At 53.9% G+C, this 27,207-nt stretch overlaps 1 protein-coding gene across 2 annotated transcripts in view; it reads left to right on the forward strand.

Annotated features, from left to right (window-relative positions):
• The first annotated feature begins 5,028 nt into the window (after positions 1–5,028).
• HIC2 (HIC ZBTB transcriptional repressor 2) overlaps positions 5,029–27,207 on the forward strand; it is a 28,783-nt gene continuing 6,604 nt past the window's right edge. The window contains exons 1-2 of one of the 2 annotated variants that reach the window (XM_079762431.1): positions 5,029–5,216; positions 24,531–24,629. In XM_079762431.1, coding sequence (XP_079618557.1) covers positions 24,604–24,629 — 26 coding nt within the window. In that variant the 5' untranslated portion in view covers positions 5,029–5,216; positions 24,531–24,603. Of the gene's footprint in view, positions 5,217–11,035; positions 11,123–24,530; positions 24,630–27,207 lie in introns of those variants that run through there. The other variant, XM_079762432.1, reaches the window with a different exon arrangement.

Consider the following 27,207-nt stretch of genomic DNA (forward strand, 5'->3'; position numbering starts at 1 on the left):
GACTATGGTCCTTCAGGGGCCAGGGACCACTGCCGTGCTGTGCACTAGCCTCGTGCCCACCTCTGCATCCTCGGCATCAGCAATTGTGGACTCAATAGTGTGTGCATCCTCTCTTGGGCTCAAGGTGCTTAGTTAGTTCTGTCCGGGGCTGTGGGATGGCATAGAGCAGTGGTCGGCAAACTGCGGCTCGCGAGCCTCGGCTTGCCGCTCTGTTGACTAATGAGTTTGCCGACCACTGGCATAGACGGAGGAGGGAGGTACTAAGGGAGGGGGCCTGGTCAGTTGGTAAAGCCTTCCTTCTAGGGACCAGGCATGCTGTGAGTCTTTTTCTTCAGACGATGTGCTATGTTAAGAGGCTGCACTGAGCTCTTGCTGTCAGAGGGGCCCCCGGTTGGAGCTTAGCCGTGTGACCTTGAGCCTCAGTTTTCTCAGGATGTACCGGAGGATGCTCCAGCCGGAAAGCCACACTGGCCAGGGCTTTTCACCAACTTTTGAACTTTAAGTGCTTATGGAGAATTGCACAGCCCGGCCGACCTATGAACCAGGAGGTCACAGTTCTATTCTCAGTCAGGGCGGGCACATGCCTGGGTTGCAGGCTCCACCCCAGTGTGTGTGTGTGTGTGTGGTGGGGGGAGGGGGTGGGCGTGTGGGAGGCAGCCAATCGATGATTCTCTCTTATCATTGATATTTCTATCTCTCTCTTTCCCTTCCTCTCTGAAAGCAATAAAAATATTTTTAAAAATAAAAAATAAAATAAAATTGCACTGGAAGAAGGGCATAAACTGGCTTGGATTTTATCAAATGCTTCTCAAGAAATGGGCCTGGATGGGCACTGGAGGTGGGGAGATGGTGTAAGGCTGCCCAGGAACCAGAAAAGATGTGAGTTTAGCTCACTGAGATTAAGAAATCTTTTCTTCCCTCTGGAACTTTCCCTCTGAATTTAACAGGAATATGTATTAAGTATGTAAAACTTGGAAGGTTTGGGAAAGTGATAGGAGCAGAAAAAATACAAACTCACTGCCTGGCCAGCATGGCTCAGTGGTTGAGTGTTGACATATGAACCAGGAGGTCATGGTTTGATTCCCTGTCAGGGCACATGTCCGGGTTGCAGCCTCGATCCCCAGTAGGGGACGTGCGGGAGGCAGCCGATCGATGGTTCTCTCTCATCATTGAAGTTTCTCTCTCTCCCTCTCCCTTCCTCTCTGAAATCAATAAAAATATATTTTAAAAAATACAAACTCACTCGAAGCATATGAATGCTACATATTCTTGGGGAATTATACGTGGCAGGACCTATTAAAATGGAAAATGCCCACATATCATCCAACCCACAGATTTTACTTCGCGTAAACTATTCTGCGTACATAAAGGCAGGAGTATATAAAGATATATATCCAGGGGCTTAAAAATAATTTTAATAGCACCAAACTATAAATAACCTGAATATTCATAAATAAGGACAGTGTTTATGGAACCCTCATACTCTGAAATCAGTCGGCTATTAAAAAAGAATGAGCCCTAACCGGTTTGGCTCAGTAGATAGAGCGTTGGCCTGCGGACTGAAGGGTCCTAGGTTCGATTCCGGTCAAGGGCATGTACCTGGGTTATGGGCACATTCCCAGTAGGAGGTGTGCAGGAGGCAGCTGATGGATGTTTCTCTTGCATCGATGTTTCTGGCTCTCTATCCCTCTCCCTTCCTCTCTGTAAAAAATCAATAAAATATATTTTAAAAAAAAGAATGAATTATGGATGTGACTCAAACTAGAAAGTTGTCTGTGATAGGTGAAAAAGAGCAAATCTAGTGTAAATTGTATAATGACTTACAGTTTATATAGTATCATATTTTATAGTTTCAAAACAGTAAGAGCTTTTTTGTAATATGTGAACAAACACATGTTGATGCCAGAGAAGAAAGTGAAGATACAGATCAGGCCCTGGCCGGGTAGCTCATTTGGTTTGCGCATCATCCTGATATCCAAGGTTGCAGATTTGGTCCCTGGTCAGGGCACATATAAGAATCAACCAATGAATGCTTATATAAGTGGAACAACAAATAGATGTTTCTCTCTCTCTCTCTCTCTCTCTCTCTCTCTCTCTCTCCCTTTCCTCTCTCTAAAATCAATAAATAAAAATTTATTAAAAAGATAAAAACCAATAAAGCCTGTTTAAAAAAGAGATACAGGTCAAACTGTTCAGAGGACAGATGGGAGTTTGGGAGGAAGGAAAATCAATAACTTATTAAAAATGCATTTCATATTAGCAGAATTGTTCTAATTAGAAATGTTGCTTTTTTTGGGGGATGCAAAGTGGGAAAAGGGGGTCAAATATATGGTAATGGAAAGAAATTACACTTCAGGTGGTGAGCATGCAATAGAGTACACAGATGTCAAATTATAAGGTACACCTGAAATTATATAATATTATTTCCAATGCTACCCCAATAAATTTAATTTAAAAAAGAAATGTTACTGTTGTAGTAAAGCACACTGAAATATGTGTGTGAAAAAATCCCAATCTCTAGAGAGAACTTCTGTAGATATTTTGATGTATGTATTTTCATTTGTTTTCCTATAGATCAATATTTTGCATGCATTTGTTACATACAATGTTAAAATTTTAATTGATGTTTTTTAGAGAGAGAAACATCCATTTGTTGTTCCACTTATTTATGCATCCATTGGTTGATTCGTGTATGTGCCCTGACCAGGAATTGAATGGACCTCAATACATGGGACGCCACTCAACCCACTGAAGCACACTGGTCAGGGCTGTTACATACAGTTTAATAGTTTGCTTTATTTTTCTTAAAATCATTTTCACATTTCCAGATCATAAAACATCTTTATAAACACCATTTGTGGTGGCTGCTTAACAGTCCATCATGTGGACTATTTAACCAATCCCCTATTGTCAGACTTTCACTTTGTGTATGACTTTTTCATTATTATAAATGATACTTGGAAAAAACGATTATACATTAATTTTCAAATGTAAATGAAACAAATGACTATTGAATTCCTCTGAAGTCTCAGGTGTGCTCTTGGCACCGGAGTTACAAGCTTTGGTCTTAGAGAGACAGATAATCAAGCACATGATCTGCAAATGTGGTTAATTTCTTCAGAATAGAATCTTGAAAGATGAATTACTAGTGGTCAAAGGGAGTATGAGCATTTTAAAAAGATTTTATTTTTGACTCATACTGCCAAATTCATGTTCAGGAATTTTGACGCAATTTATATGCTTCCAACAGTACGTGAGAGTGATTACCCATCAGACCCTTGCCTATGTTTAAAGGTTTGGAAACTGATTTCTAATTTGGTACAAATAAAAAAAACCCCTGGCATCTTGTGGTTTTAATTTGCATGCCTTTTGTTAGTAGAGCATTGACATTTTTCTTTCAGTAGTTTCTTCCAATAGTGAGTTCTCTACCAAGCTCTATTCATGGACAATTCCTTTTATTTCTTCAACACATTTGATATCTCCTTCTACATGGATGTTGGATATTTCCTTTTTCATTTATTATTTCTAGGATCTGTTCCTAGGCTTTCCATTTTGTTTCTTGGTCGGCATAACTGCAGTTGCTTTATAATTTGTTGTTAATCCTCACCCAAGGATATCTTCTCCATTGATTTTTAGAGAGAGTGGGAGAGAGGGAAGGGGCGAGAGAGAGAGAGAGAGAGAGAGAGAGAGAGAGAGAGAGAAACATTGGTGTGAGAGAGACACATTGATTGGCTGTGTCTGCCATGCACACATCCCTACGCACCCCTACTGGGTGGGGGATGGAACCTGTAACTCAGGAATCTTCCCTTGACTGGGAATCCAACCCGCAGCCCTTCCATCCACCGACCAACACTCTAACCACTGAACAAAACTGGCCAGGGCCATAATTTGTTTTATTTTTATTTTTTGTTTTAATATCTGTTATGGCAAGTCCACCCTCACTGCCTTTTTTTTGTTGTTCCCAAAAGGGAAAACCATAGCTGTTTCTAGCTAATTATTCTTCCAGGTGAACTTAGAATTTTGCTGGGTCTAAGAAATGTCCTACTGTTAGGATTACATTAAACTTACACATTAATTTGGAAAGAACGGTCACATAATCAGCCTTCCCGAGGGGTTCCTGAATTGGTTTTCAATCTTGACTAGTGCGAGGGTATAATTTCTCCACCTGGCAAATCTGGGTTCCTCTCAGACTTTGACAGCAGTGTGTTCCTTTGTTTGGTGTTGGAAGTAGAATGAGATCCAATCAAGAAGTGGCTGCGGCTCCGGGCCCGCTCCGGCCCCTGCGCAGGCCATCTGAATAGTCCGCCACGAGCCTGGGTCCGGGCGGGCCACCTTAGGCGCGGCGCTTGACCCCAGGGGCCTTCGAGGGGCTGCGGTCACCGGAAGGGGCTGGCTGAGCACCGCATGATCGCGAACTCCGAGCAGGTAGGGCCAACCTGCGGGGCTGCGGGCACAGGTCCGAGGAAACGCTGGGGTCCGCGTAGGGAGCTATACTCTCTTCGCGATCCGAACAGCCCGGGGCTCCCCAGGAGCCCAGACTACGCAGCCTGCAGTCCCGGGGGGGCTGCGCTTTGAAGGTGGGGTCTCTGCGGGAGACATGCAGCGGGGGTGAGATGTCCTGGCAGTGGGGCGCAGGGCGTTAGGGGTTCCTTGATGGGGGGCTCCGAGGGGTCAGGGTCAGGCTCCAAGGGGGGGGTCAGCTCTGAATGTGGGGGCGGGAGCTGGGCCTGTGGGGGCTCAGCGTCCCCTTCTCCGGGGTGCGGTCCGGGTGTTTCGGAGGCGAGATAGGGGTTCAGCCTCCGCACCTGGAGTCCAGGTCAGGCGGGGCGCCCAAGGTTGGGGGTCCGGGGCTCCTCCCGGGCGCCCCTCCCCCATGGCGCTGCGCCGCGGCCGCCCACCCCGCCCAGCACTCGGACCGCTCGCCCGCCGGCCCCGCCCCCGCCCAGGCCCCGCCCCCAACCCAGGCCCCGCCCCGCCCGCCCCGCCCCGCCGCTCGCCCATTCAGTTGTGGGTCAGGGGTGAGCAGGCGGCACCGACGTCACAAGCTTCCAAGATGGCGCCGGGCGGGCGGCTGTGAGCAGCGCTCCGGGCGCGCTGGGCGGGGAGCCGGGCCGGCGGCGGGAGGACAGGGCGGCGCGGGCCTGGCGCCGAGGACGAGGAGCCGCAAGCAGGGCCGGCCGGCTGGCGGGCGGAACGCCGCCGCCGACGCACATGAGGTGAGGGACGGTCAGGGGTGGCCGGGGGCGCGGGTGGGGGGCCACGGCGGGGCGCGCCCCCGGGGACAGGGGCGTGGGCGGGCGCGCGCCCGGCCGACGTGGGGCTGCGCGCGTGGGAGGGGCGCGAGTGTCCGCCGGGCCTGGGCGGGGCGCACGCGGACCCCCGGGGCTGGCCCCAGCCTGCCGGGGCTTTGTGGCTCGGGTGTCCGCTGGGGCGCGGGCGGCGGGGGACCCCGGGCACAAAGCCCCCGGGGCCGCGCCGGGCTGGGACGCAGGTCTCTGGAGCGAGCGGGGGTCAGCGGGCGAGCGGGCGCCGGCTCTTTGTGCCTTTTCATTAGCAATCTAATCCGAACTGCGTCGGGCGAGCTGCGCTGCCTGACAGGCGGGCGGGCTCCCATTATGCAAAGGGCCCTGCGCCTGCGGCCGCCCCTCACGGGGGGATTTTGCTATTTCTAGAACTGCGGCCTTGCAGTTCTGTGATCCTCTCTTGCCCCCTCCCATGGAAAGACTGGCAAGGGCAGGGGCAAGCGGGGCGGGGGGGGAGACGCGCGCTCCCCGAACGCCAGGTCCTGCCGCTGGTAGGCTCGCTGCCCTGCCCCCAGATCTCAGATCTGTAGGCAGCCGCTTGGCAGGAAGAGAGATGGGCTTGGGGGAGGGGGTCGGCTGGCAGAGGGAGGGGACTGAAGGGCCCCAGCTTGTCACTCTCTGTTTATCTGCCAAGATTGTTCATATTCACACAGGCCTAGCTGGTGGGGGGTGGCGGCGGGGGTGGGGGATGCCTCTCCCTGGGGGGGGGGGGAGGTTGGGCAATGACTTACGGAGAGGAGGGAACCGGGCCTGATAATGCTACCAGCGGCCCCACCCAGAACAGCGTGGGCCTGCCTGGGGAAGGGGACCCGGTGCTGATTCGGAGGGGTTGGGAACGGTTTTGAAGTTATTTATCTATGCCTTCTCCTATCCCCTCCACCTCCAGTGCCTTTTCTAGTAGGAGTTGCCAAGCACATCTGGAAAGCTAGGTTCCTGGCCCACCCCACCCCACCCCCAATAGCAGGAGGGGTGTAACCCAGGGAGGCCACCCCTCTGACATATGTGGTGGGGGGAGGGGCGGCGCCTTGCCCATAGGAATCCTGTGGCAGGGGCTTGTTGACTGATGTGGGGATTGCTGTGCCTCTCGGAACCGAGGGAGGAGCTGGCAGGTAGTGGAGGGGCCTCCAGAGCTTGGAGGCTGATCTTGCAGGGGGGAGAATTCCAGGGGCCCCTGGGTGGAGGGATGGAGTTGGGTCACCCAAACCCAGAACCTTTCTGGAGCTAGCATTTATTACTTCCTGGCTTCTGGCTTCCCGTCTTCCTCTCCATTCCCATCTGCCAGTGTCTGGACTCCCTGGGCCTCTCAGCAGACATTTTCAGGAGCACGGGCCATGTGGCCGGTCTGTGGCCCTGGCTCAAGGAGAGAGCCCTCAGCAGAGCAGGGTTGTTTGAGTGGTCTGAAAAAAAGCAGATGGGCGGCCTCAGGCTGGCCTCCAGAGACAAAGCTGTGTGGTGCGATTGCTGGTTTGGAGGGCTCTCAGCTCATGGGTGGGAGTGGGAGGGTGGGGGGGAGGTTGATACTTGAGGGTTGAACTGGGTCCTTCGGTGCCAGCATAGATCACTGTGCCTTTGAGTGACCCTTCCGTGCTGCGCAGTTGGGCTCATTGTGGAAATGTCTGTGTACCAGGGGCAGGACATGGACTCAGAGGCTGGGAGGGGGCTCCCCACATGCCTGCCTGCCTTGGGATTCAGAGCTCCCACGTTGGTCTGCTTTCCTTTGGCTCCTGGCTTCCTGCAAGTCTGTTTTGGGGTGTCACCGAGAGCCTGTTGCCCAGCTTCTCTGGCTGTTGGACTCGTGTGCTGGTGTGTGCCCAGAATTCCTCCCTGCAGTGTTTTCCTGCCAGTTGTTAGGACTTGTAGATTAGTCACTCAGCTTTTACAAGCGATTCCTGAAAAGAAAAATCTCCCTCTGGTTGCTGGCTCTGTGGAGAGGAAGAAGCAGCCTGAGGGAGCAAGGCCTTTAATTAAAGCAACACCGAAGTGATTGCTGCTGTTGCTGGAAGGTGGAGGAGGCGCAGGTGGGGCAGAGGTGAAGCTCCCCTCCTGCTGTTTGGTACCTGCTCCGGGGACAGGTAGGCATGATCCTGCTCTTGCTCCCTGGCCTTGGCCAGCAGCCCAGCCTTCTCCACAAGCTGCAGCCCTGGATTAATCCTCACGTAGTGTTTTCTTTCCATAGATCAGATTTCTCATTTTGTTAATAAGCACGCAGCCTCCGATCCACTTGAAGTCAGCTGTCGTGGACTCGGAGCAACAGGGTTTTGCATTATTGAGCTGACAGGCCTGCTGCCTTCCCGGAGTCCTTATTGTCTGCCAGGGTCAGATCTGGGGGTGGGTTCAGTGCCTTTTAATCAGCAGCTAACTCCTGGAGAAGGGCCGGCTGGGCAGTTCTGGAGAGTCAGAGGAGTGAGGAAGGAATAAAGTTCAGTTTACCCAGGGGACCTGTGGCTCTGCCCTTTTGCTTGGCCTGTTGGCCGCTAGCAGTCAGCCCCACCCTGTAGCTTGCTTGCCTGGCCCACTGGGTCTGAGGGCCACTGCCCCCCGGGAAGTGATCACTGGGAGGGTGGGGGCTCTCCTTCCTGCCTGATGCCTGGGAGGCAGCTTTCACCTGACAAGGCAGGTTCCTGCCATCCTGGCTCTTGGAGCCTGATGAGGAGAGACTCCTGGAGGGCAGTGAGAAGGGAACTGGGCTCAGAAAGTCTGAAGCGTGACACCGGCTTTGCCGTCTATTCTCCCTGTGACCTTGGACAGTGATTAACTCTCTGAGCCTTAGTGTCCCTGTTTCTAAAATGGAAACAGGACTTGAGTTTACATTCACGTATCGCTGCCCTCCAGAGCTCAGCCTGGGGAAGACAGACAAGCAAACAAATGATTTGTAAGATGGGGCGATAAGGACTGGCACAGTGACAAATGGAGCTCACAGGGCACCACAGGGATAGTGGCTGTGAGGCATGGAGGGAGGGGCCGGCTCTGGGCTGGAGGAGAGCCATGGATGCCATGCTGAGTTCAGGCTGGCTAGAGGAGAGGTGTTTTTGTTAATCCTCAACAGATGATATTTTTCCATTGATTTTTTTTTTTAGAGAGAGTGAAAGGAAGGGGGGGGGGGGAGAGAGAGAGAGAGAGAGAGAGAGAGAGAGAGAGAGAGAAAGAAACATTGATGGGGTGATGGGGCCAGGGATAGAGCCTGCAACCTAGGTGCATGTCCTTGACCGGAATAGAACCTGTGACCCTTCAGTCTGCAGGTCAATGCACTAACCACTGAGCCCCAGCTAGGGCAGAGAGGGATTTGAATGGGGAGGGTATTCAGTGTCAGTAAAGCAGTGTGGAGTGTGGCTGGGGAGACAGCAGAGCATTGACAAAAGCATGGCAAGCAGGTGCTGTTACAGAAGTTAGCACAGGAACACCCACCGTGTGCCAGGCACCTGAGGCTTTTCACGAGCTTTTTATTCATTCCACAACGTTTTCTGAGAACAAATGCAGTGCCCAGCCCCTGTGGCCTGACTCACCAGGTTGGTCTCTGCTCTCTGGTGCTCACAGATCTGCCTACAAGTTGTCTCCCAACAAGTCTCCCACCTGAATCACCCATCGTACCCTCTTACAAAGGGGACAATGAGATTTGGAGGTTAAATAACTTGCTGAAGTTGTAGTAAGCAACTGGTCAGGCTGGGGCTGGAGGGTAAATGCCTTTGACTCCGGAGCCTGTGAGGGCCCATGTAGTGCGGAATCTGGCGCGGTCTGAGATCCCAGCAGGGAGGGGCGGGACAGAGAGCCCCTTCCCCAAGACGACGACGATCCTGACTCCAGGTTAGGGGCTTGGTTAGGGACTTGTAAACAAGCCCGGCCAGTTTGACTCTGCCTGGCACCACCATGCTGTGCTTCCTCCTGGGAGGGGCCTTGCCCTAAGGGTTAGGGACCTGTGCTGGGGGCGGGCTGGGAGAGGGACTGCAGGCTCAGCCTGGAGCCCAGTTTGAGCCGGGAATGGCCAAGCAAGGAGAGCGGGTGGGGATGGGAGTTGTGTGTGGGCCCCCCAGTAAGTTGGATAAGGGAGAGAAAGCCAGGAGCTGACTCCGGGCTTCCCCGCAGTCCAGGAGGACAGGGCCAGGGCATGGGCACCTCGACCGAATGGAGAGTGACCCTAAGAAACTGCGGGGACAGTTTGGAAGGAGTTCAGAGCCCCTCCTTCTGACTTCGGTTTTCCGGTTTTTCATGGTAATGCCCATGTGGGGGGAGGGGAGGAGGGAGGGTCGCTTTGGGGTTAGAGCAGGTCCGGCTAGAAGGGACAGCCAGCTGCCTCTTGGCCAAAGGGCTTGCTGCTGCTTGTGAGATGGTTCCTGTTTGAAGGTAACCCACTTACTGGAGCACGTGGCGTGTGGGTGAGAAGGGACAGTGGGTTTTGGAAAGGCAAGTGGCCTAGTCTTTGCATCCATCACACGGCAATTCCAAGGGCAACTAAGGAAAGGTGGGGCTTGGGCTTGGCCGAGGGGAGCTTCTAGCCTGGGGAGTTGGCCTGTTGTCGAGAGGGCAGGACTGCTGGCTGTGGCACAGGCGTGGCCGCCTGCAGGCTCCTCCCTGGTCTTCAAGGCTGCTCCCAAGGCCTCAGGCTGCTTTGCCTGCAGCTTCTCTCCCAGTGCCTTGAGAACAGCACCACCATCCCCCGCCCCACATGGGTGGAGGTGCTGCTCCCATCACCACACAGCTCTGAGCCCCTTGGCCTCTTGGCCTCTTCATCAGCTTGTTGCAGGCTCTTTAAGGGAGAGGCCTGTCCCTCCTGGCTTTGCAAGCTAATGAGCTGTTGGTGAATTCTTGTTCCTAAAATGAATGAGAAGGGAGAGTAGGGTTGATGGCTGGGATAAGGGACAAGGGCTTTTGTGGCCTGCCCCTGTATGGACACAGTGGAACTTAGTGATGAGTACGGCCACACATTGTGCCACTGAGTTTGTGTTGTTACCTGTGCTGCCTGGCTGAGGCCTGCCCGCTGGTGCCCGGGTTCTCAGCTCTGCATATCAGGGTCACCTAGGAGCTGGCAGAGGCTAGGCCAGCCCATCTCTGGGGTGGGCCCAGGCATACTCGTGTCCTAAAGCCTTTGAAATGAATCTGGTGTGCAGCCAAATTGGAGAACCACTACTTTAGCAGGTGATAAGTCTTTGTCAGTAATAGAATCAAGCACGTGGTGAGTCCAAATAGACCAGTAGGTGTGATTTAGGGTGGTCACAACTGCGTTACTCTGATGGGCTCCTAGGGTCGGATTCACGTAACAAGGCAGGCTGACTCTTTGTTAGTTACCAGGGTCTTGGAGAAGCACCAGGTACAGAGGGGGCTCACTCGTCCTGGTCCCTCTTATCTGGGGGGCAGTGGGAGGGACTCCAGGACTCTTGGTCCTGCTTGGCCTTCAGAGTCTGCCTGTCCTGGTTTCTTGGTTGCATCCTGGGGACCTGGTTGGCCTCTGTATGCCCTACCAGGACCGGACACAGTGGCATTTGGGCTCCTGTGGCTCCCTCACAAGCTTGCTGTGGCCACTGCTGGAGACTCTTGGGGCCTGTGTCCCTTCTCTTTCACCTCAGGGTCCCTGGGAGAGAGAGAGATTGGTCCCTGAGGTAGTTTCCTGGGCTGTTATCTGGGTAAGGTGGTGAGCGGGCCACTAACGAGGGCCAGGAGGCAGAGTGGGAGGGGCACTGGAGGCAGAGCTTCAGGTACGGCCTGCTTGCCCAGCCCCGCCCCTTTGCTGGGACAGAACAATGGGCTTTCCTGGGGTTTAGTTCCTATCTGTGGGCTGACAGGACACAGGACAACCCCTGCCTGTTCCCGGCAGCCGACCATGTGAGGTGAGTGGCAAGGCCCCTGGGTGTGGGGTGGGGTGCTGTGACCCTGGTTGGTGTCCTGGGTAGGAAGTGTCCTCGAGAAGGAAGAGCAGCCTGGGCCGGGCAGTGAAGGAGATGGGATTGAGAGTGATCTTGGCCGGGGGGTCAGGTAGGAAGCGGGTGGTGTGGGGTCTAGTCCGAATGTCCTCCCTCCGTTCCTTCTCTGCCTGCACACATCTTGGTAGGTAGGTGGACCCAGGGGGCTATGTTGACAGGGAGTGGTCTTGGGGATGGGTGTCTGCCTACTTTAGGGCTTTTGCCTCTCCACTCCATCCCTCCCCTGCCCTTTTTTCCCCCCCCAAAAAATATATTTTTATTGATTTCAGAGAGGAAGTCTGGAGAGGGAGAGAGAGATAGAAACATCAATGTTGAGAGAGAATCATTGATCGGCTGCCTTCTGCATGCCCCACACTGGGGATCAAGCCCTCAACCCAGGCATGTGCCCTTGACTGGAATCGAACCTGGGACCCTTCAGTCCGCAGGCCGACGCTCTATCCACCGAGCCAAACCAGCTAGGGCCCTCCCCTGCCCTTTGGTAAGAGGCAGCTGATGGGTTTTTTTTTGTCTGGCAAGTGCTAAACACGACTCTTGAAAACTGGGAGGAGGATGGTTCTTGCCGAGTTCCTGACAGAATGCTAAGAAAAGAGGGGCAGAAGAGGTCCCTGGAGCTCACTGTTGAACTCGTACCCCATGCTAGGCCTTGTGGAGGCTCCTTACATCTGAGTTACAGCTAGGAAGTGGTTAGGTAAGTTCTAAGAGTGTGAGAAACACACTCATACGTGCGTGGAAGCACTGAACATGTATGTGTGGGCTCTTCCTGTGGGCAGTGCTTGGGCCAGAAGACAGCCGAGGTTTTCATTTGAGTGGGGTGGTGAGGTGGCTGCCTGGACAAAGCCAAGGAGTCCGGTTCCTGGAACTGGAGGAGGAGCTGAAGGGTAGTCCCTCGTAAGCTGGGGAAGGACCATTGCAAGCCTGTTGAGCAAGTGCCCTCCCCCTTCTCCCAGGACCTGCAGGGCAGAGAGGACTCTCTGGCCATTCTTATCCTTTTAGTCACACAACTCCTTCCTTCCCTCCTGGCGTGTTAGAAGCCTCTGCCCTGTGGAAACTCGAGCATGTGGGGGACGGTGTCCCCGGAAACTCAGAGCTGGGCTCCTTGTCTTCTCTGGGGATCCCTCCGTGTGGGCAAACAGGAGGTGCTCAGGCATTGCCGGTGATGGTGTTGGGGATGCAGGCAGGGTGGCCTCTCGGCAGAGTGAGGCTGTCTCTTGGTAGATGGGCCCAGAGGGTCTGGCAATCCTGGCAACAAGGGAGGGGCCCACCTACAACCTCCTGAGGTGCCCTGGGCCCCACCAACAGGTGCCTTTCTCCAGCAGTGGGTGGCTTGAGCACTGGGCTCGGGTCGTCCTTTGATGGCGGTAGGTCAGCCTGAGCCCCAGAGGGGTGCAGGCCTAGTGGAGAGGATCGTTTCCAAAGTCCCACATTCCATGCATGTGTTGACGCTGATAAGGGCAGCAGGGCTGGCTTAGCCGCTTTGGACAGGAGGGGACTTTGACTTCATGCCCCCAGCAGGCAGAATGCACATCCTGCTTCCTGTAACACCCCTCCCCCACCGACCACCTCTCCCTCCAGAACACCCAGCTCAGGTCCCACAGCCTACAGAGGCCCAGCTTGCCTCGTGACGTATTACCTGCTCTGTGAGTTAACAGGTCTTGGGGGGTCCTTTAATAGTTTGTGCCCACCTGCTTCTAAGAGTATTTGAGAATGCCATTTGAAATGGCACTTCCCTTTTATTTGTTTGAAATTTGTTACTCTTAGGTTTGGCAGGAGTCTTATCCAGGATTTTACTGTTTGGTTAAGAGGATTCTGGCCCTAGATAGTTTTGCTCAGTGGATAGAGCGTCAGCCTGCGGACTGAAGGGTCCCAGGTTTGATTCTGGCCAAGGGCTCGATCCCCAGTAGGGGGCGTGCAGGAAGCAGCTGATCAATGATTCTCATCATTGATGTTTCTCTCTCTCCCTCTCCCTTCCTCTCTGAAGTCAGTAAAGAAATATATATTAAGCCCTAACCGGTTTGGCTCAGTGGTAGAGCGTCGGACTGCGGGCTCAAGGGTCCCAGGTTCGATTCTGGTCAAGGGCATGTACCTTGGTTGCGGGCACATCCCCAGTGGGGAGTGTGCAGGAGGCAGCTGATCGATGTTTCTCTCTCATCGATGTTTCTAACTCTCTATCCCTCTCCCTTCCTCTCTGTAAAAAATCAATAAAATATATATTTAAAATATATATATACATTAAAAAAAAAAGGAAGAAGAAGATTCTGGTGTGAAATTTGTTTTTCTCCATGTCTGTAAAATGGGTTGGTAGAAATATTTCAAACAATTGTCAGCTATAGAGTGTTTTGCAGATCTCTGGGGGTCCCCAAGACCCTTTGCATAACAGTTAGAAGTTATTGGTCTTTGTCCCATGTTGACACTGCATAGTGGATGCCCCCCTCCCCTAGTGCCATGGGCAGGTACGTCTAGACCCTGGAGTCCACGTCTCTGGTATTCTGAGTGACAAAATGGGGGTGCGAGTGCCCGTGAGGCGTTTCAGGCTCAGACTGACGGACGGCTGTCCGAGGAGAAGCACTCGCGTTCGGTCGGGCTGTCTGCGGGACCAGCTGCTCTTCCTCATGGAACATTGTTTTTACCTGAATGAGCGACTGACGGGCAAGGTGTGGTTATTCACTCAGAACTTGTCAGACATTTTCTTAGAATGAGCAAGGTGAGCCTTGTCACAACTGAAAATATGTGTTGCTGGTGAAAGAGCTGTCACGAGAAAATAGAATTTTGGAAAACTCCTATCTGTCACCAGGAGCCTGTCTTAAAGAAATTAAGGGGTGGTCTTAATGTGGACTTTTTTGGTGCTGAGTAATGATAGGTGAAAACATTTAGGAGATATGATTAACTCAGTGAACCAATATTTCCAAATGACCAATGGTTGATGTTACAAAATCCTGGGTGAATATGAGTGCAGGGTAGACCAGTGGATTTTTGTTATAACCAGATATGAATAAGTCACTGACCACAGTTTCAGATTCTACATTGCAACTTTTAAGAAACTACCCCTTGTCAAGTTTTAGTGTATATCTATGAAGAAGAGCCACATATCCGAAAAGGTTATTAAAATACTCCTCCCTTCTATCTGTGTAGGGTCAAATGACTTCATAGACTTTAATCAAAACCACATAGCCTAACAGACTGAACACAGAAGCAGATATGGGAATCCAGTTACTTCTATTAAACCAAACATTAGAGAGATTTGCAAAAATGTAAAACAATGCCACTCTTCTCACTAATATTTTTTTCATTTGGAGTAGTTTAAAAAATTGTTGTTATTATTTTTTATTGATTTAGAGAGAGGAAAGGAGAGGGGGAGAGAGAGAGAGAAACATCAATCAGTTGACTCCTGGACACGCCCCAACCAGGTGTCGAACCCAAAACCTGGGCCTGTACCCTGACTGGGAATTGAACCCACTACCCTTTGGTGCATGGACACAACTCGACTAAGCCACACCAGGCAGGGCTAGAAGAGTTTGTTTTTTGTTTTATAAATATATTTTATTGACTTTTTTACAGAGAGGAAGGGAGAGGGATAGAGAGTTAGAAACATTGATCAGCTGCCTCCTGTACACCCCTTACTGGGGATGTGCCCATAACCAAAGTACACGCCCTTGACCAGAATCAAACCTGGGACCCTTCAGTCCGCGGGCCAACCCTCTATCCACTGAGCCAAACCGGTTAGGGCAAGAGTTTATTTTTTAAAAATTTTATTTATGTTAATATAAAATGGGTTGTTTTGATATCAATTAAAATTTTCATTTTTATAGTGCCAATTTTTCTAATATAGTAAATAGAATAGTAATCAATCACACAGTAGCATCTACTAGACAGTAACATATAAGCCTCATAAAAGTTCTTTGGGAGTCCTAACTGATTTTTAAGAATGTAAACCACAGTTTTGGAACTGCTGACAAGGAAGGGCTCTGGGCTACTCTCCTTTATCATTCCCCCCTCACCACCTCCACCTCATCTTCTCTCCGCTATTATTTCACCCCATCTCTTCTCAGCACTGCTTCTTCCTGACTGGCATTGTTCACCTAATAAACGTTTATGAGGGCCTGCTGCATGCCAGGTGCAGCTGTGGCTACTGGGCTGGTGGGACTCAGGGTCTCTAACTTTGGGAGCCGGTTGGGGAGCCAGGGAGCAGAGCATGGGCAGAAGGTGCGGTGCCTGGTGGGAAGCAGCGGGGTGGCTGTTGCGGACACTGGCTGGGAGGAGGGAAATGCGGAACAGCCTTAGGAGAGGAGGGGGCACTCAGGCGTGACTGGAAGGGGCCCAGCTGAGAGTGGGCTGGGGGCCCCTCTGGGAAGCACTGCGCAGGCCAGGCCTGAGTGTGGACTTTATTCAGGTTTTAGGAATCCATTGAAAACTTGTAAGTAGGGGCGGGACTCGATGAGATTGGTGTTTAAGGAAGAAGATGACCCAGGGTCGATTGGACTTGGAATTGGAGGGGGCGGGAGCTGCAGAGGGGAGATTTGTGTTAGACTTTGATAGTTTCACTTGGAATGTTTTTTTGTTGTTGTTAATCCTCACCTGAGGATATTTTTCCATTGATTTTTAGAGAGAGAGGAAGGGAGGGGGAAAGACAGAGAGAGAGAAACATCTGTGAGAGAGACATATTGATTGGTTGCCTCCTGCATGGGCCTGTCTAGGGTCAAGGATGGAGCCTGCAACTGAATTATGTGCCCTTGACTGAAATTGAACCTGGGACCCTTTAGTCCACAGGCTGACACTGTCCACTGAGCCAACCCGGCTAGGGCTGGAATGGCTTTAACTGCCCTTCTTACCCTCCAGTTCTTGGGACGAGCCCTGGGATTCCTTCTCGTTGGATGAGGCCTGCTGGCCCTCCAGGTATGGAGGCCCTACCCTGGCTTCTGAGGCTTTCTGTTCATTAGGACAGTGCTATTTTCTGGGCATCTCTGACCTTCTGAAGCCCTTGTTTACTTATTGTTGTGGTATTTGCACAGCTGTGTGGCTCTGCTGGTTTGTGGGGTGCCTGGGTCAGGCGATAATGAGGGGATGCTCAGCAAATGTCACACAGCCTTAGCTGGGCTCCCTAGATCTAGGAATTTTGTGTCCCTCTCCTCTTTCTTCTGGGACTTCTTCTCAGTAGCTTGTGCTCCAGGATATTGACAGAAGTGTTAACCAGAGAGTGTAAATGACATGCCCACACATACAGGCATAACTAGTGGAAAAACACCTCTTGGCTCCCCCACCCCATGTAAGAAACAGCCCCCCAGCCCTGGAGACCCCCTGTGCTCATCCCTGCCTCCCTCAGAAGTCACTGCTCTTCTGAATTTGGGGCTGTCTGGATTCTTGAAATGCGGCTTGTCGCTTAGCATGCACAGAGCTGGACACGAACCTCTATTTTTGATTCACTGAAGTGCTGTTGCTGCCATTCCTGTTCCCCACTCGGAGTGTTCCAAGGTGGCCCTGTCCCACACTGCACCACGTGGCCCAGCAGGAGGGGAGCTTCTGAGTTGTTTTCAGGATTTTGGGTTTTTTGTGCCTCCTCAGTAGCCCAGTTTTCACACACCCCCTGCTCTACTACTCCAGGTAGAGAAGTGCCTGTTTATTTTGTTTTCTGTCTCCAAATCCAGCTTCTTAATGCTAAACAATTCTTCTAGCACCTCCAAGACTCCATGTCAAAAGTAGAGTGAAATCCTGTGAGCATCCTCCCCTGTCCCCGGCCCCCCCCCCCCCCCAATCTGAGTGGAGCCCTCTGTCTGATCTTTCTGAGCTCTTGGCCTCTGTTGGACCCTTCAAGTTACCTGCTAGACAAGTGAGACCTCTCTGTCAAGCGCTGCACCTAGAGGCTTTTCAGGCACAGTGCCACAGATCGTACTATTTTCCATAGCAGTTCCTTAATTTGATCCTTAAAAACAGCTTTTTAAAAACTCCAGTGTATATGCCCCAGGTGTGTCTATTCCCCCACCCCCTTTGGATTACAACAATCTGATCCTTGCCATTGGCTTTATTTATTTAAATATATTTTTATTGATTTCAGAGAGGAAGGGGGAGGGAGAGAAAGGTAGTAACATCAGTGATGAGAGAGAATCACTGATCGGCTGCCTCCTGCATGGCCCCTACTGGGGATTGAGCCCACAACCTGGGCATGTGCCCTTGACCAGAATCGAACCCAGGACCCTTCAATCCGAAGGCCAATGCTCTGTCCACTGAGCCAGACCAGCTAGGGCCTTGCCATTGGCTTTAGCTCCTTAAGCTTTTTGTTTGAACCTCTGGGGGCTTGGAGGGGTTGATGGTCCAGGAGGGAGCAAGGGGGCTTTCCTTTGTCCTGCCCAGCAGCAGTGTCCTTTGACCCCAGTTCCTGAAGGCCTCCCTCATCCATTTCTTCCTGGCTTCTTCCCTTTGAAATGCCCAGTTGGTTGTGCCCAGGACCAGCTCAGAGCTTGCTGTGAGTTCTTTGGTACTAGCCTGCTGTACCCCAAGTTTCCTCTTCTCTCCTGGGCTTGCCTGCCAGCATCTGAAAAGCCCTTCTCTTAAGCAGTATCAGCTAGACGCTGGGATGATTAAAAAACATCATTGGGTTGTAGTTTCCTTTGCATGGCAGATATTGGTCTGCCCCTACTAAGGGAATTTAAGGTGGTCTGTAAGGGAATTTAAGGTGGTCTGTAGGCTTCCTGTGGGTTCCTGGCCTGTCCAGAGAGTTCCCTCTTCTAAGACAGATACTCCATCCTGGATTTGGTCACCTCCCTCTTTTATTATTTTTTATTTTGTCTTGTGATTATTATTAGTTGGGGGTTCAGGGAGGTTACTGCTTGGCTCTGACCTACTTGCTAATCGGGTCCAAGACCAGACCCTGCTTCCTCTCTTAAAGGTGTTTGTGCACTATATTGAATCCCTTAAGAAGTGTGCAGAGTCACGAGTGACAGCGTCAAGGATTCTTCACAGATGGACATGCTTGTGTAACCAGCATCCAGATTAAGAAACAGACCCCAGGAGCCCTTGTTTGTTGTTTGAGTCATCGCTTCTCTTCCACCCCCAACTGTCTTCTCTCACCCCTAGCCCCTGGGTTCTTGCTTTCCAACTTGAACTTACATGAACGGAATTGTACCTCCTAGTTTCTTGGGTCTGGCTTCTTTGGTCAAAGTATACTTGAGAGACTCATATGTGTATGTAAGTCAACTGTGACATTGCCAAAATCAACTATTTTTGACCTATAAAAGGCAAATTCATACGTTTTAATGTAAACGTTCAGTCCTGCTCACCGGTAGGTGGGTAATAGTCTCCATACCTTCAGCTGCCTCCCCCGCAGGAGCAGGGCTTGCAAGTGCTTGCCTGAGTGGGTTTCCGGTGCTGGTCACCTGGAGTGTGCTTTCTGACCCACAAGGTTTGCATGCTTTCAGTCTTGGTCTTATTTTAAAATGTGACCTTTCTCTTTCCTCCCTGGGAGATAATTCTTGTAGGCTTTGTCCAGCCAACTAAAACCCGTCATTGCTGTCTGGCATCAGTTTTCTTTTTTTTTTTTTTTCTAATTCCCCTTTAGCACACCAGCTCGGTTTCCTCCCAGCCAGGAGGGTCATGCCATGCTGTGGGGCAGGGCAGGGGTTCCTTAATGCCAGACTGCCTCAGTTTTTGCCAGTCTGTGACAATGATGTGGGTGAGGGAAGGACTCATCCACATTGAGAGGTGGTTCCTCCTGCAGTTTGCATAAGAAATTGTTGGCTCCTAGGGTTGTTTTTGAAGTTATAAAGTTGGAGAGTCTCTTTCCCAGATCCCTGGGCTGGGCAGCGGCAGTTCTATGACTCAGCCCTGACTGTATCTCCCTCTGGGGCTCAGTTATCTCATCGGAAGGGTGTCCTGGGGCAGGTGAGATGATCGAGATAGCCCTTCAGGGGGCAGATCTCGCTTCTCCAGTGCCCTTTTAGAGTGTCCTTGTAGCTCCTTGTGTGTGGAATTTCCACCTACCTAACCATTCCGCCATCCCTGCTTGTCCTTCATCCCCTTCCTTGTGTCCTCTGCCTGCTGCCCACACCCAGAACCCCCTGCCCACCATCCGGGCTCCCAGATGCCGGTGGTAACCAGGCTCAGCCTCTCTGTCTCACATTCCAGGCCCCCTGATTTTATTATTTACCCTCTGGGCTTGTTTCTGTGAGAAACTGTGTCTTCCTTTTTTGGAACTGTCTCCTTCCTCTTGACACCCGTCAGAGGAGCATTTACTGCTTGCAGAGCATAGTCTTTTCTGGGCGTTAGAAAGCATACCACCCACCCTAGCTCTTCCCAGACTTGAATGTGTGTGTGGGTCCCGTGGTTAAAATGTGGGTTCTGGTTCTGAGGTGTGGAGTGAGACCGGAGCATCTGCATTTTAGAGAGTCCCAGGTGCTGCTGCTGGTCCTTGGACCTCACCCTTTGACAACCAAGAGTAGCAGGAAGTGGACTGGGGGCACAGGAACCAGATCCCGGGCCTGTCTGCCTCCTTGCTGACGTGGCTCCTGGATTTTCACTCGTTCCTGGACTGACAGGATGACCAGTTTCCCCTGCTGTGCTGTCCTGTTGGCACACCCACCCTGCCGGCCTCCGACAGGCTCTCCGGCTCCCGGCCTCCTGTTTCTGTCACTGCCAGCAGCTCAGGCCCCTGAGGAGGCAGTGCAATGTGGGGGACAGAGTCTGGAGGAGAACATGGTTTTTAAATAATAATTATAATCTTAAGTGATTATTATTCCCCTTTGAGCAGCGCTCACCTCCTGCCTCTTCCCAGTAGTACTCATGGTCTGGGGCCCACTCAGAACTTTTGGGTAAATCGTATCAAGCCTGGGGCCCTTCTGGCTGGACCCTGCCCTTCCGCTTTCCTGGTGCTCGCCAGCCAGCGGTGCCAGCTCCAGGAAGGGAAATCCATCTGCAGATCCCCCAGGTCGTCTTGGCCTCATTTCTCCTTGATGGCACCAAAGCCAGAAGTGATGTGAGGGCTGTGGGCCTCGTGGGAGGAGGAGAGGGCCCAAGGCTCTCTGGAGAAGCAGGGCTTTGAGGGTCATGGGGCCTGGGCTGGTGTGGTGGAGCCTCCGGCCAGATCTCCCCTCAGAGCAGCACTTTCTCTGGGTGGTGAGGTACCCATGAGCGTTGTCACCTTTCAGATGGGAGTGGCACAGATCGGGTTGGGGCCCATGAGGGACTTGGACCGCATGGGCAGCTTGGGGTCTTCAGTGGATAGACTCAGGGTAGTCAGGCTAGGGTGGACGCCACCTCCCTCATTGATCACAAGTTCTCCTCCAGACTCCCTCTTGTTTGCAAGGGGGCAGGGTGGGTGTCAAGACTGGCCCGAGGGTTAGAGAAGAAAGCCAGCCCAGGGCCCCCCATCACCACGTCACCAATGCGCTGAGTAAAACCCAAGTGTTTATGTCTTAGAAGCTGTGTTGGAGGGAGCGCTGGTCTCCTGGCATTTGTGGAGCTTATTGCTTTCCAGGACGATGGTCTGGGAGAAGAGCCAGGAGCTGCTGGCCGGCATCCAGATCTGGGCTGGATTACACGGCTAGGCTTGCCCAGAGCCGTGAGTCCCACCCATCACCAGCCCTGCCTGGAGGGACTGGCTAGAGAGGTCATGGAGGCCAGAGCTGTTCCCAGAGGAGCAGCCGGAGCAGCCTGCTCCCCACCCCCAAAGCAGGCTGAGTGATGGAGCCTACCTGAGGCTCTGAAACTCCTCACTGCCCCAGGTGGGAGGGTTGCTGGGCCATCCATGGGCCCTCACACTGAGTCGAAGGACACAGCCCAGGTGAGGCCCTGCTGTGAAAGGCAGGTTGTGGGGGTGGGGGAAATAAGGGTGGGGGTGCATGTGGAGGGCAGGTCTGCTGTGAGCGGCACCCTGCTCCTGCCTGGGAAAGGAAGTGCTGTATCTGTCCCTGGGGGAGGGAAAGCCTGATGCAGCTCTGGAGTCACACTTAGTCCTCACTCGGCCACTCACTTGCTCTTACGACCTTGACAAGTTGCTTATTCCCCCCCCCCCCCAACCTTGTCTTATCTGTCCCTGGAGGTAGAGGTAGCACTTCAGAGCCTTCCCGGCAGGCAGGCTGCCCTCTCACTGGGCAGACGGTGCAGTTTGAGGTGCAGCCTCTGCAGGAGTGAGCAGGAGGCTCCTGCCTGTTGGGACGGGAAAGGCTTCACGGAGGAACCCGCGGTTAAGTAGAGAGGAGGCCGTGGAGATGGGATGAGCGGAGTCCTGGGCTTGTGGGTGTGCAGGTTCGGTAGGGGGGTGGGGGCTGGGCCTTGGGCTCCTCTGGATCCTGGGCTGCTTGTACCTTCTGGGCAGTGTCTGCTGCCTTCCAGCTGCCTTCCTGTAGACACGGAGGCGGAGGCAGTGCGGTGGGCGTAGGGCAGCACCCGTCAATGCTGAGCTCCTGCCACAGGCATGTCCTGTGAAAGCCTGTTCTTTCTCTCTTTTGTTGGGAGTTTACTTTTTTCCTGTTTGAGGGAAAATTTACATATAACATGTACCCACATTTCAAGGGACCCTTGGAGTTTTGACTGGTGAGTGCATCTGCCTTAGTCCAGACCCCTCCCAAGAGTGACTGTCACCCAGAGAGTTCCCATGCCCCTTCCCAGGCAACGCTCAGCTCACCCTCCACAGGCTTCCTGATTGTTTCTACCATGGATTAGTTCTGCCCACTCTAGAACTTGACATAAATGTGTAACTCCATCCCCCAGGTACAACCTCATTTAGCAATTGGCCGTGTGTGCCCCCAGGTGCTTCTTTCCACAGGGTGCCATTGCCTTGTGGGCCTTTCATACAGTTGGTTGAGGAGAGTAGGCAGGGAAGGAGCAGCAGATGGGATGTGAGGAGCTCTGCCATCTCCCTCTGGCTCAACTAGAAGGGCCTAGCCTTCCCTCAGGTGTCAGTGGCGTCTGGGCCCTGTGCCTGCTGTGAGTGCGCGTGCGTGTGTGTGTGTGTGTGTGTGTGTGTGTGTGTGTGTGTTACGGGGGGTGATGATGATGAGGGGGCAGAATGCCTCCCTGACTTTTCTGTGGCACGGGCCTGGACGGGGAGGAAAGGAAATGAGAATTGGGCAGGGACCTGCCCCAGTTCATGGTGTAGCTGCCCTGTTGAGTAGGTGTAGTGACCATTCTGTAAACAAGGACCTGGGAAGGTGATCCAGGTCTTCAGGCTGGTCTCTGTGCATTCCCACACCCTTTTTGTTCACAAGAGGGCAGAGCTGGCCCAGGGACTTGTGTCCCTGCCCTTCCCTGCCAGGGTCAGCCCACCTGGGGACACCTACCCACCCACCTGGAATGGTCCAGGTGTAGGCCATAGAGGAGAACCTGACTGTCCCCCCTCCCCCAGATTCTAGTTTCCTGGAGCCAGTGATCTGGTTGGGCAGCTGGCCTGACCTGGGGCAGATAGGCACTGCATAGGCCTGCTGCCTGGGGCTGCTGGGGGCCAGGCAGCGTCCTCATCCTAGCCTGTAGTGGGCTCCCGCCAGGCTGGGCATCAGCCCCTCTATCCACTGGGCCATTGTGCTGCCAGCTTGCTGGTCCAGCCCCCAGTCTTGCTTCTACTAACCTGGCAACCTCCACCCCCCAGGCTGTGGCCTCTCTAGGATGGGTGCGTCCTGTCCCCACACCCGTAGGTAAGTGGGAGGGCAGAGGTCTCTGGCTGTGGTCATTTTGCTGGGAAGAGCAGAGCAGTGGTTCACAGGGGACCTGGCCCTGCAGCGGGAGGCACTGCCTCTTTGGTGATGTTGCTTTGTTGTTTGCAGACAGTGGTGGCCCACACTTGGCCCAGCCTGGGTGGCAGGACAGCATCATGCAGCCAACTCTGCCGGGGCTCCACCTAGTGGAGGGTGCAGCGAGTTGGCTCGGCTCTTTTCTGCTCTGCGTGCCTGTGGTGAGGTCTGGCACCAGAGGAGTCTATCCCAGCCCGGAGTACTTGATCAGTCATTCAGCTGTCCCCTGGCTAGTGCCCTGCCTGGCAGGGCTGGGCAGCGGGGACCCACGGAGAGTCCAAGTCCTGTCCTGCCACCCACTCCCTGAGCTGCCCAGTAGTTTGGCCTGGTCTCTGACAAGGGCAAGTAACCCCTAGTTGCAGGGTCTGGCACACGCTGAGGTGGAAGCCACTGGGGAGGATGCTCTGGGCAGGGTGGCACAGGGCTGTGTGGTGAGCATCTGGTTGGCTGTGGCTTCCTGTTCAGTGTTGCAGTGGTCTCTGCTCTCCTTCCCAAGGCTGGGCTCAGCTCTGCCTACTGATTGTCTCTGGCCTCAGGCTCTGTCCCACTGATCCAACTCTGGCCTCATGGGGGTTGGGGGAGCCTGGACTCCACACAGCGAGCTGTACCTACAGAGCTGGTTCTGCTGCTCTCTGGGTCATCAGAGGTCCCAGACCAACCACCCTGACCAGCCGAGTCCCCCTCCCCCTGGGCCACCTCTGTGAGAAGGGAGTTGTGCTAGGGCCAGAGAGACAGCTGGCAGGTTGGAGTTGAGGCCTCCCAGCCACCCGCACCCCCGGGTCTGGTCACATTCCTGAGGGACCTGCTGAGCCTCCCTGGCCCTGGGGGCGGGGGAAGGGCAGGCAGGGATGGGCTCCAAGCTGCTGCAGGCCTCCTCCCCCACCCTGGCTCCATTCCAAGGGAGCCCTGGTCTGCCCACTGGAGTGGTGTACAAGGAGCCAGAACCTCAGGAACCCCCTCTTGTGGGACCTGAAAAGTTGGGGGCGGAAGCAGCCCACCTGCATCTGGTAGCTGCTGCCAGTGGCTTTGGCAGGGTGGTATTGAAAGGCCAAGCTTTCGAAAACTCCTATAAGGGGAGGCCATGTGGTCAGGCTGGGCTGGGCAGGAGGGGCTGGGCCCTCTGGGCAGGGAGGGGGCAAGAGCAGATTTGGAAGGGAAGGAGGCAGGAGAGCCTGAAGCGGTTGAGACTGGTTCTTATAAATAGCCCATTGCACCAGTGCCTCCAGTTTTGACCCTTTGTCATGTAAATGTGGCCGCGGGGAAGGGCCTTGCCCAGGCCCCCTGCCATCATGCCTGCCGTGAATTTGTGCCTGCTCCCAGCTCCGAGGCGAGGTGGTCCTTGGGGTACCCTAAAGCTCCCGGGTGGGAAGCGGGTGCAGTGCCTTTGAGCTCCCTAGACCTGCCATCTTAACCTGCCACTGGGCCTGCTGGCAGGGCACTACGGCCACCGTCTCCTTCCCAGCTGGCTGCCCCTGTCATCCCAGCCAGAGAAACCTCCTGACCTTCTTGGGAACAAGGGCTCAAGGACTACCAGGCACCTTCTACTTCATTTCCCCCCTCCCCCATGATGGCTGTCTGGGTGACCATGTCCATCTTCTCTCCAGGTGACCGGGCATTGATGCACCCCCAAGGGAGGCCACGCGCTCAAGGAGGCCACCCCTGCTCGCTGCTGCTCACATGGTTTCTGGGCCCCTGGCACTCCGGTAGGCTGGGGACAGGGAGCTGGCAGGGTGGGGGAGTGGGAGGGAGACTTTGGGGAGGGAGGGCATCGTCTACCTGCTCCTGCTGGGGGTTTCTGGGAGGCCCACACAGCCCTGCAGCTCTCAGCCTGTGCCTGGCCTGCAGTCCTTTGTGTGCAGGCAGCACGGGCAGCTCAGAGGGGAGGCTGGGCCCGCTGTCCTTGGTTTGGGGAGGAGGGGCTCATTGTGGACTCACAGGCTCTGGAGGATGGGACCTCCTGCCCTCACCAGTCCCTTTGACAGGCTTGGAGCACCAGGCATCTGGGTGCTGGTGGAGCTGATTGTACTTCCCTGGGGCCAGGTATTCCAGCCAATGTGGAGGCCAAGCCTTGGGCACTTTGTCTCTGCCTGGCTGGCTGTGGGGCGGGGAGTAGGGGAAGGTTGGTTCCATAGGACCTGGCTCCAGCTGAGCAGCCTTGCTATTGTCTAGCAAGCGTTTGCTGCCTCCTGCTGTCAGGCCCTGGGTGCAGTCTGGCACCCACGTGTTCACGGAAAGCTCTGATGCCTTTTTGGGGTTTGAGTGGTTGCTAGGGTTTTTTGTTTTGTTTTGTTTTGTTTGTTTTTAATCTTTGCAAACAAGGGCACTTGTGGGGCGGGGGAGGGGGGTATTTGTGTCACAGGGAGTCAGGGTGGGCGCGATCCCTCCAGGCTTTGTCCTGAGGGAGGCAGAGCTGGGTGCCTTGGTAGGAGCAGGAGGTCCCAGGTGAGGTGAGGCTCAGAGCACTCAGTTACTTCAGAGATTGAGGCCTGAGCAGAGGGGGTGAGGGTACCTTTGACAGCTGTGTGGCAGAGTTGCCTGTGGAAGGCTTTGTGTTCCCTGAGCAGCTGGAGGGGCAGGGAGCCACGACCTTGTGCTGTAGGCCCTGCCACTCTGGGGTGGGCGTATGGTGATCACACTGCCACACACCCAGCCTGCTGGGTTCCTGATGAGGCCAGGGGCTTCTGCTCTTTGGTACTTAATGACATCAGTTAGTGACTGTGCCCGTCTATCAAGGCCAGCCCTGCCCAGAAAGGATCCAGGGTAGGGCCCATGTGGTGCCAGTGGTGTGGCCAGGCCACATTTTCTACTCAGCACCCAGAGACCCAGACCAGGAAGCGCTCTGTGGCCTCCAGGGGCGAAGCGCTTGTGAGTTGGGGGCAGGTGAGGGACGGCCTGCGGGCCGCAGTGTCTGGGCGGCGGTAACATACACTGGCAAGTCTGAAAGCTTGGGAGCCTGTAGGGTTTTGAAGAGGCACCAGTGTAAAGCAGAAGCCACAGGCTGGAGGCTGCACATTTGGTTTGGCTCACAGGGCATTGAAGAAAAAGAACCTTCCTTTAATATTGGGAGATTTGCCGGTGGGGCATGGCTCAGTGGTTGAGTGTTGACCGATGAACCAGGAAATCACAGTTCAATTCCCTGCCGGGCCCCTTGCCTGGGTGTGGGCTCGATTCCCAGTGTGGGGTGTGCAGGAGGCAGCCAGTCAATGGTTCTCTCTCATCATTGATGTTTCTATCTCTCTCTCCCCCTATCCCTTCCTCTCTGAAATCAATAAAAGCATAATAAAAAATATTGGGAGATCTCACCTAAAAACTTGGCCTTTTAGCTTGTCCTCAAAGCTGTGTAGCTGCATGTTCACATGGGAAGTTTGCCTTCCCAGAGCTCCTGCTCCCTCAGTCCCTGCCACTTCCCAGCTCCTCAGAATCCTCTGCTGTCAGTGTTAGGTCCCTGGGGCCTGTGGTGGACTTCCTTTAGTGTGGGGTGGTCCATGGGCTGTGAAGTCAAGTTCAATCCCAGTTTCTCTACTTGGCATGGAGTGACTTCCATTGTCCTGCTTTCGCTTTCTCATCAGTGCAAATGGGGCCAGTGCCGCTGCCCCTTTTCTGGCAGTCAGTGCTAGGTGGCCAGTGTGAGTTCCCTTCCCGTGTACGGGCCTGAGGAGGTGGCCAGTGTGAGTTCCCTTCCCGTGTACGGGCCTGAGGAGGTGGCCAGTGTGAGTTCCCTTCCCGTGTACGGGCCTGAGGAGGTGGCCAGTGTGAGTTCCCTTCCCGTGTACCAGGCCTGAGGAGGTGGCCAGTGTGAGTTCCCTTCCCATGTACGGGCCTGAGGAGGTGGCCAGTGTGAGTTCCCTTCCCGTGTACGGGCCTGAGGAGGTGGCCAGTGTGAGTTCCCTTCCCGTGTACGGGCCTGAGGAGGTGGCCAGTGTGAGTTCCCTTCCCGTGTACGGGCCTGAGGAGGTGGCCAGTGTGAGTTCCCTTCCCGTGTACGGGCCTGAGGAGGTGGCCAGTGTGAGTTCCCTTCCCGTGTACGGGCCTGAGGAGGTGGCCAGTGTGAGTTCCCTTCCCGTGTACCAGGCCTGAGGAGGTGGCCAGTGTGAGTTCCCTTCCCATGTACGGGCCTGAGGAGGTGGCCAGTGTGAGTTCCCTTCCCGTGTACGGGCCTGAGGAGGTGGCCAGTGTGAGTTCCCTTCCCGTGTACGGGCCTGAGGAGGTGGCCAGTGTGAGTTCCCTTCCCGTGTACGGGCCTGAGGAGGTGGCCAGTGTGAGTTCCCTTCCCGTGTACGG

The sequence above is a fragment of the Cnephaeus nilssonii genome, assembly GCF_951640355.1.
Source record: "Cnephaeus nilssonii genome assembly, chromosome: 22".
NCBI lineage: Eukaryota > Metazoa > Chordata > Mammalia > Chiroptera > Vespertilionidae > Cnephaeus > Cnephaeus nilssonii.